Source organism: Elephas maximus, chromosome 2, assembly GCF_024166365.1.
Source record: "Elephas maximus indicus isolate mEleMax1 chromosome 2, mEleMax1 primary haplotype, whole genome shotgun sequence".
In the NCBI taxonomy this organism is placed as follows: Eukaryota; Metazoa; Chordata; class Mammalia; order Proboscidea; family Elephantidae; genus Elephas; species Elephas maximus.
Window position 1 is genome coordinate 191315496 of NC_064820.1, and position 16207 is coordinate 191331702.

A 16207-nucleotide genomic window follows, 5' to 3' on the forward strand; every position below is an offset into this window, starting at 1 on the left:
ACTAAAAAAAAAAAAAAAAAAACACCTATTGACATCTGTTCTAGCCAATACACTTTGGGCAGTGTTAAATTGGAAGATTATGGATTCTGGAGCTGTTAGGCCTATTAACATAAGAGGTTTTGGAATTAGACCTAGCTTATACACCAGTTCATCCTTTTATTAGCTGTCACCATGGGTAAATTGCTTAATCTCTCAGACTCTCAGTTTCCTCAGCCATAATATAATAATTTCCACCTAGAAGAACTATACTGAAGAAGAGATAACATCTACAAAACAATAGCACATAACTGAAGTCAAATCTTTTGTCCTTGATTACAGAACTAGGTTTTTGAAAGGGGAAGTAGTTCTTGAATATGATTTCGAATTCAGGAAATCATTACATCCAGATGAGAGATGTGCTTTGATCAGCACTTGAGAGAAGGCATATCCATAAAACCCATTACCGTTGAGTAGAACTGCCCCATAAGGTTTCCAAGGCTATAAATTTTTATGGAATCATACTGCCACATCTTTCTCCCACGGAGTGGCTGGTGGGTTCTAACTGCCGAGCTTTCAGTTAGCAGCTGAGTGCTTTAATCACTGCACCACCATGGCTCCTGGAATTATAACCTGTTGCCATTGAGTCGATTCTGACTCATAGCGACCCTATAGGGTAGAGTAGAACTGCTCCACAGTTTCCAAGGAGTGCCTGGTGGATTTGAACTGTTGACCTTTTGGTTAGCAGACATAGCTCTTAACCACTACACCCCAAGTGTTTCCTGGAGGGGGCATAGTATGGGATAAAAGAGCCAGCTCTAGGATCAGACAGGCCACGGGCCAGCAGTGTGAGACTTGTACTAGTGTCTAACTTTTTGAACCTTAGTGCCTTCATACATAAAAGGCAACTATCTGCCTCACAGCTTATTCTGAAGATGAGATAAAACCATGGACGTGTGTATGTGAAGTTCCTCACAGGTTTGGAACACAGCAAATGCTCAGAAAAACAGTAATATTGATAATAACACACAAAGCACCATTTTTGAACACTTAGACTATGCCAGATAAGGTGCCGAGTTTGGCTGTCTGTAGAGAGTATGCAGGCCATTTCTTCAGAATCACTGGCGGTGCTTGGTAAGGAAGGCTTCAGGGGCTGAGGCCTATGAATCTGCATTTTGAAAGCAAATGCTTGGGTAATCCTTGCGGTCACTGAAATGTGAGAAGCAGCAATTGAGAGGCATGGGTTGGAGGGTGGTCAGGAATCCCGCGTGACCAGATGGACATCGAATGGAGGAATGGACATTAAAGACCCTGGCCTCAGAGAGCAGTGTTCCCACGGTGTGATCTTTGGATCCAGAAACTCACCCATGACTGCATAGAGGGGGTGTTTGTACGGGTGAGTGTGAGAGACAGTTGGCATGTTTGGCGGGGCATTCCTGAAACGGTATGAATAGAATGGTGAATGTTCCAGTTATAAGTGAGACCTGAGGGGAGGTTAGGAGGCGGGGACACGGTAGAAGGCCACGCAGCCCCTGATGATGTCAGACAGCTTGGTTTCTGAGCGTGGTTCATTTCCATTCCAACCTATAAAGCCCAGGTGCCCGTCCACGTTGGCCCTGGGAAGCCCATGTGAATGCCAGTTGTGTTCTTATGACTAAACTTGCTGGGTTTGGAAGATTTCAGAGAAAATGTTCCCATGGGGGGCCTGAACCACATGATTATTACTTCTTATAGAAACAGATATTAATATGCTTAAAAAACAAAACAAAAAACACAACCATTTGCCAAGTGGACTCATGGCAACCCCATGTGTTTAAGAGTAGAACTGTGCTCCATAGGGTTTTCAATGGCTGACTTTTTCAGAAGATTGCCAGGCCTTTCTTCCAAGTTGCCTCTGGGTGGACTTGAACCTCCAACCTTTTGGTTAGCAGCTGAGACATTAACTGTACCACCCAGGGACTCCATTAATGTATTAATGACCATCATTCCTAAGCAAGGTTTGCCGGCTCATTGCATTCTTTATGTTTTCTCCAAAGGAAAATGGATATTGTGTGTAAATTCTCCCCTTTGGAGTTCTGTTCAGACACTCTGCTGGTTCTGTTTTCACCCTAGGAAGGTGGGCCGCCAAGTCCCTTCCGACACATCGTGACCCTTTATGACAGAGCAGAACTGCCTTATAGGGTTTCCTCTCCTGTGCAAACAGCTGGTGGATTCAAAGTGCTTTAACCATGTGCCACCAGAGCTCTTTTGGAAAGTGGGGTGGTGGTGTCATTTTGTTTAAAGAGTCACCCAGGATGGAGGAGGCTCACGGTGGGAGCTTTTGCCTTGGCTCTGTTCTTTGGAAAGTAAGAAATACTGGGCAGTGGTCTCCACCTCCCAGGAATGGGTGACTGGGGCAGTCCCTGCAGCCCAACTATGACTGCCCTCCACTCCAGCCCGTCAGGAGGCAATGTCAGTGAAGGTTCCAGACTCCTTGGACATTTGAAGCTTTCCATCTTCAGGCATATGGCTGAGAACATGTGGGAAATATCCAGTGACTAAAGGGAAGCTTTCCCTCGGTTTCTGGACATTGTACCAAAAACAATGAAAGTGCACAGGGCCCCCGAGAGAGCAGTCATCCTGAATTCTGGGCAATCCCCAACATAGCTTGCAGAGGTTTCTATTTCTTGATCCAAGATGCCAGAGCACAAAGTGATGTGCCGTTTCTTAGCTCAATAAAATCCACAGACACTGTATCTTCACAATGAAGCTTGAAACCAGTCAAGCACATTTTTATTTAAAAAAGAAAAAATGGTAGATAGTTTATACATGCTACGGCTAATTGTTCCTCATCCCTCCCCCCCCCGCCCATTGTATATACTCATGTATGTTTTTGTGTTAAAAGGAAACAAAAAAACACCACCAGAATTTGTCAGTTTGCCCCGAGGGTGTGAGAAGTGCTGAGATACCCAGGGATCCCCAGTGCCATTCTAGGAGCGGGCCACGAGGTGGTAGGACACTGCTGTCACAGGGCCCACTGTTCCTGGAGGGATGTGAGACATGGGCTTATTATTCGATGGCTCCCTGAAGCAGGAAATGCGGGTTGTCGTTATGGTGGCCATAGTTTATCACCACCTCTTGGAAGACAAAGTGGTGCTATTGACACTGGAACAAAAGCACAAACAGGCAAACGTGGGTGACATACGGACACCTTAGTAGTTAGAACTGCTTATTGCTGTCAAAAGCCTGGTGGGACACCTTCTTACATTGACAGAAGATCTGAGAGCGAAGGCTACTGGCTGTGGCACTGTATTTGGCCTCTTCAAGGTCAACAGAGGCTTAGCCCTGGTCCCTAATTGGAGCTCAGGCTGACTTTGGAGTAGATGACAGAAATGGGAAAGGTGGAACGTTTGAACATGACGAAGGGGGCTCCATAACTTGGCAGGGTAGCACTGGAAACCAAATATCGCCCCTTGAATCTGGAGGGTCATCTGAGGAAAGGGTCCTCAGCAGACGGAGCCTTCCTGACTTTAGGCCCACAGCTCCCCAACATTCATGGCTCTGTGGCAGCTATGGTTGGTCTACACATCAGGACCTTACCCAAGTTAGGAGCAACTCCTCCAGGTGAAGGGAGGGTGCCCTACACCCTTGGTCTCCAATGCATGCACATTTCCCACTCATGCAAGCCACACAGTCTGACACTGTCACTTTTGGTGTATGGTATGACTGGCTATTTGCAGCATACACAAAAGCCCTGAAGGAACAGTATGGAAAACCAGCCGGGAGGACAAGACTACCAAGCATGGCAGCTCAGGCTGTTAGGTGCCCATTTTCATTGTCCAAAGCAAAGCGCAAGGCCTCCCAGGGGGCAGCCTAACCCAATAGTCACACCAAGCCACAAGTGTTCTGGTTTTTGATAATGTCAAGTTGACAGCTTTTTAAGGGCAGGTGCAGGTTTGTCTGCTTTTCTTTATCCCACTCACTGCTGGGTACTTGGTAGAGGCTGAATAAGCACTAAATTGTCCATTCCTTAGCCTGATATCCTTCCAAACCTTGTAGTCAGCATCTGCCTTTAATGTGCCAAGTCTGTTTTCCCACGTTCCACCTGGTAATGAACTCCCCGGTGTGTTCAGAAATGTCTTAACGCCAAAAACTTTGCCTTAAAAGATTGATTACATGGAAATTTAAAATGACTATTGAAAGCCTAATAAGGGCTCTAGACATTCCCCACTAGGGTAGGGGGACTAGAAGTGGTTTGAGCGGGAGCCCAGCTCTACCCGTCATAGCCTGTGAGGACGTAAGCTCATCAAACAGCAAAGAGAGATGAGCAAAGGCCTATTTTACCCAATGGTGGTCCTAATGTGCAGATTTTCTAAGATTTGGTGGCAAGACAAGCTGTATTCTTGCCCTAGGATGGAAGATAAAGTAGTCGCCACAAGGTGGTAAGCAGGGGTGGGGCAAAAAGGCAAAACCACCCTTGCTGGCCCTTTGGGCTGTTATTTTCTACCTACTGACATGTGTGAGGAGCCCCGGTGGCCCATTGGCTAAGAGCTTGGCTGCTAACCAAAAGGTCGGCAGTTCGTAGTAGCTCCTTGGAAATCCCATGGGGCATTCTACTCTGTCCTATTGGGTTGCTATAAGTTGAAATCGACTCGATGGCAACAGGTTTGGTTTGGGTTTTGGACATGTGTGACCATAGGGTGGTAAGAAGTCATTGCTACTGAGTCCGACTCACAGGGACCCTATAGGACAGAGTAGAACTGCCCCGTAGAGTTTCTAAGGAGCGGCTGGTGGATTCGAAGTGCTGATCTTTTGCCTAGCAGTGAGGCTTTTAACCACTACGCCACCAGGGTGGAGGCAGGAGAAACTCGGATTCAAAGAGGGTCACCTGATTCCTGGGAGCCCCATGCCTGTTTCACTGCGATGGCAGAGGAAAAGCCATGGGCACTGGGGAGACAAATCCCTGGACTGGAATCCTAATTTGTCCCTCTTTGGATGAGGCTGGGCATGTGATCTCACTCTTTGTACCTCAACGTCCTCACTTCCCAAACAGGGTTACCCTAGCCACCTCACAGGATTGCTGTGAGAATTAAACTAAAGGAGGGAGAATATTCCAGCACTGGTGACCTGCCCGGTGCTTGGCATGGAGTTACAGTGATGGCCTGGATGTTCTCCATGGCCAGAACTCCAAGGTTTTGCAACTACTCCACGATGGCTCACAGAACAGTGGCTGCAGTCCTGGGTGGTGTCAACACATGTCCCCAGGCAGGAGAGCTAGGAAGAGCCACCGGCCATCAGGAGCCACCCACTTCCATGCACCTGGAGACGCCCCTACCAGTGTGGTGAATGACACAGTCCTCAGGCCATAGACTAGGCCTGAAGAAAGGACAGTGAGCAGAGAAGACTGTGGCTTCAGTACCTACAGTTCATGTCTGAATAATAGTAATAAAAAAACAAATTCTTTCATTTTCAGGAAAACCTTCTGCTCAATGCCAGCCCGTTCCTACTCAGCTGACCCCTGGGAAGGAACAAGGTGAATGACCAACTCCTTCCGTGGAATCACAGCTCTTCACAGCCAGGGATGGAGCTGCACACATCTGGTCTACCCAGCGCCTAGCACACAGTAGACCATCACAAAAGGCTGAAAAAACTAGAAAGCAAATCAGAAAAAAAAAAAAAAATAAGCTTTGCCCTTTGGAATGAAGCCAAATCCTAAAGAACAGCTTCACAAAAGCTGCTTAAAGCAAAGTGGATTAAAAACTCAGGAAAACATGTTATGGAGCTTTGTCCTGAGTCAGGGCATCAGAAGAGAGGACCTTGAATAGGTGGACAGTCTTCCCTCCCAGCCTCCCTTCTTATTCGAAAGTTCTGGGCAAGAGGTACCTTAGGGCCCTGCCCCAAGATTTGCCAGGAGATGAGATCTGTAGGCCAAATGGAGGAAGGGAATAAAGGTGCTACTGTGGATCCGTGGAACATTTTTCTCCTTCTGAAGCATACAGAGCCCCTATTACAGCAAGGGGGCCCAAGAGGGCCCTTTGCACATAAATCTTTGGCACTGCAGATAGACAGCACGCACCCGCAGGAATGCTGGCCTGGTGGCTCCAAAAGCATTGCATGGGTAGACACTCTGAGTCAGAGATCTCTGGGGCAGCACAGAGATCTTCCCCTGCAGGATGGGGTCAGGGGCTTGGGAGCGGTTCTGCTCTCACTCCAGGTAGCCTGGTCTACAGGCTGGAAGCTAAAAACCCCAGGTCTTCATTCTAGTTCTGCTATGGCTTAGCTGCGCCTTGACGCGCCTCAGTTAGCCACATCTGTCGAAATGGGAGTTAAGGGCTGCCCTGGGATCCTCCTGGTGAGTAAAAAAAAAGGGAGTGCATGAAAACAGAAAGGCACTCTACAAATGCCAGAGAAGGAAGTAGTGGCACAGAGGGAGAGGTGTCCACCTGGCCCTGGGTCCCTGTCTCCTGATAGCACTACTGGTTTCTTTGCTCAGTTTGATGCAGATGCAGCTGTCTGTACCTGAGTCATCAGGGCCCCAAGAGGCCGGCAGAGGAGACCCACTCAGCCCCCCTTGCTCTAGATCTATCCCTCAGGGGTGCACCTGCATAGGAGCAGGGCACAGGGCTCTGTGCCAACCATCAGGGTCCTGACAGACCCCGCCATAGAGGAGCAGTGTCCAGAGTCCAGGGTGGCCTTCAGTGATGTGCTGCAGTGAACGGAGGGGTGGTGGGTGTGGAAGCAGTCATAAATGCCCCCTCACTCACACATGGAAGCCATTTAGCCACCGTGCTATGGGTGCCCAGCAGCTTCTATCTTTCCCCTGGCTGGCTTGCCTTTTCCAGGGGGAAGAGCACAGGCATCAAAGTCAGGGAGACCTGGGTTCAAATGCCCTCTCCTCTTGTCAGCTACTGTGCCCATGAGTATACTGCGCCCGAGTCTCATCTATAAAATGGGCATAATACTACATTAAACTATGATTGGAAAGTGCGTTTGGCACGTACTAGCTACTCTGCAAAGGGGCACTTACGGGGGCATGGCTTGCAAATGGCCCCCTTATTCAAACAAACAGTGAGATTCTTGCTCTAGGTAGACAAGAGTGAAATGCCCCACATGGGGTGTTTCTTATTTAACAGCCCTGGAGTGGGCCTGGACTTGCAGCAGGAATGTGAGGTGTGCTGAGAGGAACCACCCCTCTAAGACTCAAAATGGTCCCAAGACGAGTGGCAGGAAAGCCTAATGACCACTCCTAGGGTGACTGCCTCCAGCCAAACCCCATAGGCTCCAGGGAAGAGAACACATTCCCTGGGATTGGCAACAGTGCCGACTTCTACAGGACAAAGTTCTTTTGTCGTACCAGGCCTTTTGGAAATCTAGTGAATAAAGCCACTGAGCTTTCAGAGACATGGAGAAGGTAGAGCAAGTGATCATGCGCTGGGTGGGAGTCAGGGAGGGTGGCCCCTTATTATGCCTTGTCAGAGAAACGAGACCCTCTCTGGAGCTTCTCCTGATCATAGGCTCTGGTCCTGGTTGGGGGTCTTGGAGAGTCATGTCCCTGCCACTGGGAGGGGAGAGAAGCTGGGTGGCAAGACCATGGGCTGGGAGCCGGAGTTCTCTTAAGGCTGGGATGCTGATGTGGTAGAAAGCAAGGGGTAGTTGCCGAGCCTCCAGGTGATGCTGCAATGGGAAGGATCTGACCCCATGCTCCGAAGTCTCAGAGACTCACTCTCCACGAAAAACACCCGCCATCTGCATGGGAAGAAGAGAAGAAACCTGAGTCCACCTGCCTTTGAAGCTGCATTGTTGTTGTTAGGTGCCGTCGAGTCAGTTTCAGCTCATAGCGACCCCGTGAACAACAGAAACACTGCCCAGTCCTGCACCATCCTTACAATTGTTATGCTTGAGCTCATTGTTGCAGCCACTGTGTCAATCTACCTCATTGAGGGTCTTCCTCTTTTCTGCTGACCCCCTACTTTGAAGCTGCGTGGAGGATGATAAATTAAAAGGCATCTTAAATACGTAGGTAGAGCCAACAGGGGCCAAGGGGACCTCTGTGAAGGGAGAAGGTGGCTATGGCTTCTTTCTCAGATAGTTGGAAGGAATCCACCCTTCCCAGGACGGGCCCCCACTCAGGACCTGGCAGAACCACCAGCCGCTGCTGTTCTTTTCTCGGACTTCGAACACAGTCCCTTCCTGGAAGCTGCTAGTATCTTCGTCGCCTTCAAAGTTGGCCACAGCCACATACAAAGAGTCCTTTGGGACATCGGTGCTGGGGAAGGTGGCCGCAGTCACTTTCTCCCTTTCTCCGATCTTGCCTGCCATCCGTGGCCCCGGCGCGCCTTTGCCTCTCACGTCATCTTGGCCTCCTGAGGAGTTGGAGAGAAAAGGCCTGGCTTTTGGAGGGACGAGCAGGGCCCGTCCGGGAACAGAAGCTGCTTTGCCTTCATTGGCCTCACGCTGTGGTTCTCTGACCTCTGGGAGGGGCCTGGGTGATGCGGAGGCTTTCTTGGGTGGTGGTGGTCTCCGGGGTGGTACCACAGGCCTCTGCTGGGAGGCCTCCTGGAGAGGGATGGGGACACTCTTGGGCACAGGCTCTCCTGTCTTGGCTGGCCAGGGAGGGGCCCTGGAGGCCATCTCCTTAGGGCCGAGCCCGTCCTGTTTGGCGATCCTCTCCTGGGTGCGTCCGGGCCCCTCCCCTGGGAGGAAGCTGCGGCTCAAGGCCAGGTCTGGGCCCCCCACAGCCTGGTGGCTCTCCCCATCCAACAAGGCTCTCTCTTGGGACTTGGCAGGCCTGAGCTTACTCCTGAGGTTACAGATGTCCACTTGGTCTTCACCCTGAGGTGGCTCTGTCCTGGGCGAAGGAGCTGGTTTTGGCCTAACCTGAGGTTTGGACTTCAAGAAGGGATTCTGGGGAATAGCTTCTGGCTTCTCCTCTGGTGGGTCAGCTTTGGCCTTGGAGATGGGTCGGAGGTTGGGCTTCTTCACTTCCTTGGCCAACACCTTGTGGCCACACTCCAGTCCCATCTCATTTTTCAGCTGGAACAATTTGCCTTTGTCAGGTTTGGGCTCTGGTCTTCTGCTGTCGCGGGCTGGTGGGGCATGCTTGGCTGGGATCATTGGCAAAATCATGCCCGGAGGCTTAGGTGAAGAGCCCCGGAGCTGCTCCAGCCTCTGCCGCTCTCTCTCCTGAAGCTCCCCTTCGGACTTGATGATGGACTCTTTCCGGGGAGGAAGGCTGGGCTTCTCCTCCAGGTCAGGGTCTGAGATCTCCTCATAGCCTGCGGATGCAGAAGTATCTGTAGGTGCCTTCCTCAGGACCTCCTTGCTGCCCTTCCAATCCTTGGACCACGGCATCCCAGAGTCTACACCACCATGAGGTGCATCAGGCAGGGGCCGTGAGGGGCCCACAGCTTCACTGCCTGTGCTGTTCTCCACTGCTGCTGTGTCTCCAAGCCGGAGCTGGGTCACCTCATTGGGCAGGGGAGCCAGAAAGTTGGGTCTTGAGGCGTTGCTTGTTTTCTTGTACTTGTCGATGAAGGTGGCTGGGGCCCATCCTTCCTTATCTTCAATCTGAATGTACCACCAGCCACTCAAATTCTTCTCGATCACCTGCAAGGGATGACAAAGGGAAGCACTTAGTAGGTGTGGTGCCAGGGCCAGTGGACCAGAGTGGCCTGTGGGGAGCCAAGTGGGGCTGGAGTTCAACATCTATAGGGGACCATCTATGGAGACTTTAGTATGTATCAGAGCAATCTTGCATGGGGGCAGATTCTTGTCTTATTTTGGATTCTCCCTGTGATGTTTGATTTTATATGTCAACTTGGCCAAACACTAGTTGTTGTTATGATTAAATTAAATGGCTTATGCTGGCAGCATGCTGTTATGATTTAATCATATGACTAAATCAGTTGGCCTTAAGTAAAGCAGATTACCCTTCATAATGTGGGTGGGACTTAATAATCAGCTGAAGGCTTTAAGAGCAAAAGGGGAGTTTCCCCGGGATGGGTTCTGCTTGCAGACTATAAACACATATTCTGGAAGAACTCTCACTTTATTCTTCATGCTGCCTGACCCACGGATTCTGGACTCGCCCCAAAAGACAAACGAAATCCATTGCTGTTGAGTGGATTCCAACTCATAGTGACCCTATAGGTCAGAGTAGAACTGCCCCACAGGGTTTCCAAGGAGTGGCTGGTGGATTCAAACTGCCGACCTTTTGGTTAGCAGCCTCTGCTCTTACACACTGTGCCATCAGGGCTAGCCCTCCACAACTGCATGAGCCAACTCCTTGAAGTAAATCTCACACACACTCTCTCTATATATTTATCTCACTGGTTTTGTTTTGCTACGGAACCCTGACTAAGAAGCTCCTATAAGCAGGCCCGACCCCAGGAAGTACTAGTGAGATAGCGAGGAAAATGAGACAGGAAAGGGAGAAACCAATGAAGAGTGTGTTAACCAGCAGGTCACTGCTTTGGGCCACTGGGGCTTAACTGCCAGGGGCCTGATGAGACATCACGCAAACCATGCCTCAGAATCACGCCACAGGAGGCAGGGCAATCCTGACTTCTAGCCCCTAAGGGGTTGGGGGTTACCCCCACTTCCCCAACATTAATTCCTCCCTCCTTTGGACTGTGCCCTTTCAGGCAGAGAAGAGCGAGATGGGAAGCTGTCAGCTTGTAAGGACTTGGTGCAGCTACAGGTCAGCTCAGGTGGGGTGGAACGTGGTGCAGGGTGCCAGCAATGCCTGTCACAACCCTAAAGAAAAACGACCAAAAAACCAAACCCGTTGATGTCAAGTCGATTCTGACTCATAGCAACCCTACAGGACAGAGTAGAACTGCCCCATACAGTTTCCAAGAAGAGCCTGGTGGATTCGAACTGCCGACTTCTTTGTTAGCAGCTGTAGCTCTTAACCACTTCGCCACCTGGGTTTCCATCCTAAAGAAGTACAAGGCAAAAACCTATGATCAAAACACCCTCAACTGCTGCTGCTTTGTTTGAGCACCAGAGGAAGCAGCTGGTGTTGAGACCATGTGGTATAAAAAATGCAGATCTTTAAACCTGGGACTCACACTTGACTCAAGGAGGTGCTCATGTTTACATACAGGGAGCCAAGGCTGATGGAGGTGAAGCAGATTTTCATCTTTCATCTCCAATTCCCTCTGGGAAACACACTCACTTGACAGAATGGTGGGCATCATCCCCCGTGTTATTTAAGATTTTATATTTCCTCTCTCTTTTTCCTCCAGTACTACGTGGTTGAATTCACGTGGAGTAAAGATGCGTATGTTCAATTCCCTGGGTCAGGCCCTGGGTCAGGCGCTGTCTGCACGAGATCTGATTAGTGCTCACAGTCACCCTGTGAGATGGGAATTATTATCCAGTTTTATAAATGCAGAGACCAAGCCTCAGGGGGGTTGAGGATCTCAAAGCATGAAGTAAGTCAGTGGTGGAAAAAACCAGTTGCCGCCAAGTTGACCCTGGCTCAAGGCAACCCTACGTGTGTCAGAGAATTGTACAGGTTTTCAGGAGCTGATTTGCCAGAAGTAGGGTCACCAGGACTTTCCTCCAAGGGCGCCTCAGGGTGGACTTGAACCGCTAACCTTTTGGTTCGAAGCTGGGTACCTTAACTGTTTGCATCACCCAGGACTGAAATGCAGGCTAGCGGGCTCCAAAGCCTGAACTTTTACCACTCTCTGACTCGGCTTCTCTGAAAGGAGACCCTGCTTTAGAAAGGGCCATCCTGGGGTAAGAAAGTGTAAAAGGGGCAAAGAGGGCTGTGGGTGTGGTTCTGCTGGTGTACTCTGAGGCCCAGCATGGAGGGAGATACGGCTACAGATCCAGCAACAGGAGGCAGAGGCTGGGCTCTGGGGCCTGAAGTCCTGCGTTCTAACTCTGGCTCCATCACTTCCTGCCTCCGTAGTCTTGGGTAAATCACTTAATCCACCATGCCTCGGGCCCCACGTTACAAAATAGGGGTGATCATAAGAATGATAACACCCACTTGCAGTATTTTTAAGATGACCAAATGAGCTAATGTACGCAACAGTCCTTGGTAAACTCTGAAAGGTAAATGTTACCTGTTATAAAATTATGGTGGAGATGGTCGAGGAGGCAGGCTGCATTTTAGAGGCATGCATTTAATGAATCTCTCCAGGAAACGGTGCTGATAAACATAAGTACTTTACCTGAGGGTGACCCGCATCTTAATGTGCAGTAGCTCTGGTAACAATCAAAGGTGGCTCTGGGCATACGAGTTACAGGCAGTGCATCCATGAATCAAGATTTAACAACTAGTAACAAGTCCGTATATGAAGAAATGAAAACAGGACAGTAATCAAAATAAAATGGTATCAGTAAGCACCTGCTAAGCTCTCACTATAGGCAAAGCACTATGGTAGAAGCTCTAACAATTTGTGTTCTTAGTCGGGGTTTATGAGAGTTTTAGTTTACCACAGGGAAGTCAAAAACTGCTATGAATAAGAGCAAAGGCAAAGATAGTCTGAGTTAATGGTGGTGAAACAATACGGGCAGAGATGGTAAGAACAGTGACACAATGTGAAGTGTGTAACCATTGTCATACACTGTGCATGTAAAAAATTGTTGAAAGGGTGTATGGTTTGTTTTTTTTGGTATACATTTCCACCAAAAAAAAAAAGCAAAGGGAAGAATGAGGGGGGAAAGAAAAGAGCTTGGGTTTTAAAACCAGAGAGACCCAGGTTCAAATCTTAGCTCTATCACTTACTACCTGTGTAGCCTTGGGCAATTCACCTAACTTCTCTCAGTCTCGGGAATCTCATCTGTAAATGGGCTGATGATACTGAACTGTTAAGACTGCTCTGAAGATTAGCTATCAAGCATGCAATTTTTTTTTTTTTTTTATGCAAGGTACCTGGCATCTCAGAGGTGCCGATCTTATCATTGGTATCATCAGTAAACTATGTCCTGAAAATACAAAGATCAGGCAAGGAACTAAGGTGCTCCTGGTAGCTCCAGTGCTATAATGTTGTGGTTCCCTTAATGAATTATGTAGGCTAAGATGGAAACCCTGGTGGCATAGTGGTTAAGTGCTACAGTTGCTAACCAAAAGGTCAACAGTTCGAATCTGCCAGGTGCTGCTTGGAAACTCTACGGGGCAGTTCTACTCTGTCGCTATGAGTTGGAATAGACTCGACGGTGGTGGATTTGGTTCTTGGTTTTGGTAGGCTAAGGTGATGTTAAAATGACCCAGGAAGTAACACTGGAGAAGAGGGGAACAGAAAGTACGGTATTTATCTTAAGAACACTTGGTTAAGTTGGAAATTTTGTTGTTAGTTGTCACTGAGTCAGCTCCAACTCATGTGACCCCCATATACAACAGAACGACACACTGCCCTGTTCTGTGCCATCCCCATGATTGTTGCTATGTTTGAGTCCATTGCAGTGGCCACTGTGTATTTTGAATACCTTCCAACCTAGGAGGCTCATTGTCCAGCACTATATCGAACAATATTCTTTTGTATCCATAGGGTTTTCATGGGTTCATTTTTGGAAGTGGTTCGCTAGGCCTCTCTTCCTAATCTTAGTCTGGAAGCTCTGCTGAAACCTACCCACCATGGGTGACCCTGCTGGTATATGAAATACCAGTGGCATAGCTTTCAGCATCATAGCAACATGCAAGCCACCACAGTATTACAAACTTTAGCAGCAACTATTTCCCTCCAGGTCCCCCAAGTTACTGCTGGCAGAACCTATGCTGATATCACAAAACAATAATGCAGAGCAGTTTCAAGGATGGGTCCTATCTGTTCTTCCTGGAAAAGGATGAGCTTTTTATTGGACCGGCTTTAGCAAAAATAGATAGGATAAAGGCTGGAAACAAAAAATGGAAATGGTTGAAGTGGGGCTGGGGCCTGAGGGGGACTCCTCAGCATCTCTAGGAAACCTGGGGATCCCTGAAGTCCCCACTGCACAGGGGTGCCATCAGCCCTCACGTCAGTGCATTCTCCATGGCATTTACCCTGAGCTGTTTTTGGCAGATTTATGAACATTCTGAGCCAAGGAGTGGGGACACTTATCAGCACACATTCAGTTTTGTCAGCATGTTCGAACAGTGGTGAGTGTTTGAACAAAATGCTGGAAAATCACCTTCAAAGGCTGTACCTTAAGGAGAAGGTTTTATAATGCTTCTTAACAGCATGCAAGTTGGACTTCTGATTTCAAGATGGGAGATGGAGTGAACATAGTTCCCCCTTTATTCAATAAACCCAGGGAAAGAAATAAAGGAATACAAAGCCAAGCTCAGAAGGAAGAAGGGGAGAAGTTAGCGGACCACAAATTGTGAAGAATCACTGATTGACAGAACCTGCAGAGGGAGGATGTGGCCCTGCACTGCTGCTGGTGGTTTCTGCTGTAAAAGGTGGGAGCAGTATTGGGGCCTGCAGGCTTCAAGGTGGTAGAACCTGGGAACAGGTGAGGCCCAGGAAAAACTGACAAAGGATTAACTGGAATGCTAATGCAGAAGCAGCCAGTTGGTTGATACCTCTCTAAGCCCTTATTCCAATCTTGTAGGATGAGTGGGAGTAAAGAAGGTGATTGCATGGAGATGGAAACTATGAATGTAGAAGCTTGGGTCAGAGAGATGTGATATTGCTCAGTGGCACAAAAGGCTCCAATTTGGTACTGAAACCAGTGGAAGCTGACCAGTTCAGCAACTTGTGTACACCCTCCAACAGAGCTGATTGACTCTGCCTTTTTTTGCACATCCCAAGATAAGTACTAACACTATGAAAAGAATTGAAATAAATACCAACACCACTGAAAAGAATTTATACTGAGTAAAGAAATAAACAATAATAGGGCCTTAAATTGAACATATTTTATATCCTTAAAGGGATACAGAAGGGCATTAAATTCATGAAAGTGCAGACTATTATGAAACAAGAACAGGTAGCTATGAAAAAAGAATCAATACAAGCTCTTGGAAATAAAAATGATTATTTTTGAAATAAAATGACCAACAGGCTGAATCACTAAGGAGCAAATTAACGAGCTAGAAGATTAAGCAGAATGCTCCAAGAATGCAATACAAAGTATAAAGGTGGAAAATATGAAAGAAAAGTTAAGAGACATGGATAACAAAGCCAGAAGTTCCCATATCTGTTCAATAACAGTTCCAGAAGGAACAAATACAAAGAGTGAAGGGAGTCAATGTTGCAAGAAGTGAAGAATGTTCTAGGAAGACCTGAAACCTTAGACTGAAAAGGCCCACAACATATGAAGCATGATAAAAATAAACAAACTCATGCCTAGACATACTTAAGTGAAATTTCAGTGTTTTAAAGGTAATGAGGAACTCAGGAGAGAATCAGAAAAATGACAGATGAATAGGAGAACAAGAGTCAGGTTAACAGTAATTTCTTACTAGCGACACTAGATGTAAGAGAACGGAACTATACATTCAAAGTGCTAAGGGAAAATTACATTGAATCTGAAATTCAATACTCAAAACAATCACTGAAGAATGAGAAAAAAATGCAATTCTCATACTTTCAAGAAAGCATTATGTACAGAAATGGGCCTGGCCTTTAGTTAAGGACTAAGATACGTGGCCCCAAAGAAGCTGACAGTGTGGAGGGAAGGGAAACCAATGAAAGCTGGAAGGATCAGGGCAGGCTTCCTGGTGGAAAGTGAGTAGGATTTTGATATACCAACCACAGTTAAAAAAAATGGCCTTGAGTGTGTTCTATGAGAAGCAGGTAGAAGGTTAGGAGCTGGGCTGAAGGAAGGTCATTTCTGGCAGAGGGCAAGAGAAGTGGGAAGAGCCAGGTTGACCAGGGAGGCTCTGAGAAAAGCCACGGGTAATAAGGCTGAGGAACAACCCTTGATCATGGCGAGATGTCAGGAAGCAGGCATATCAGAATAGGATATATATGCTTTACAACAGCAAAATGGGGGAACTGGGTATAGAATTATCTTGTAACACAAGCAAGATGTTTTGTGAGTTCTTTCTGTGGGTCTGAAGTTGGAAGGACCAGAATGGCATAAAACAGAGAGAGAGAAAAGCAGCAGATAAAGGGCCTCTTAGAATCTTGGAAGTATTTCTACTTTCCCCACAGTTTCTGGGTGGATTTGCATTTTATAAAAATTAGTTTGAAACTCAGCCTAATTTCTTTAAACACCCTTGCAGACAGCCCTCCTTCAATAGGGAGCTGAGGACACTTGGCTTGAAGAGAAGTTTCTGGAGAGGCCTGGGCAGAACCAGTGGTGGTGA

At 47.9% G+C, this 16207-nt stretch overlaps 1 protein-coding gene across 2 annotated transcripts in view; it reads right to left on the reverse strand.

Annotated features, from left to right (window-relative positions):
* Positions 1 to 2823: 2823 nt before the first annotated feature.
* The window catches only part of SH3PXD2B (SH3 and PX domains 2B), a 124984-nt gene continuing 111600 nt past the window's right edge, over positions 2824 to 16207 (reverse strand). Inside the window, exons 13-14 of one of the 2 annotated variants that reach the window (XM_049874324.1) lie at positions 8089 to 9561; positions 2824 to 7701 (exon numbers count right to left, since the gene is read on the reverse strand). In XM_049874324.1, the coding sequence (XP_049730281.1) occupies positions 7675 to 7701; positions 8089 to 9561 (1500 nt within the window). In that variant the 3' untranslated portion in view covers positions 2824 to 7674. Of the gene's footprint in view, positions 9562 to 16207 lie in introns of both variants that reach the window. The other variant, XM_049874323.1, reaches the window with a different exon arrangement.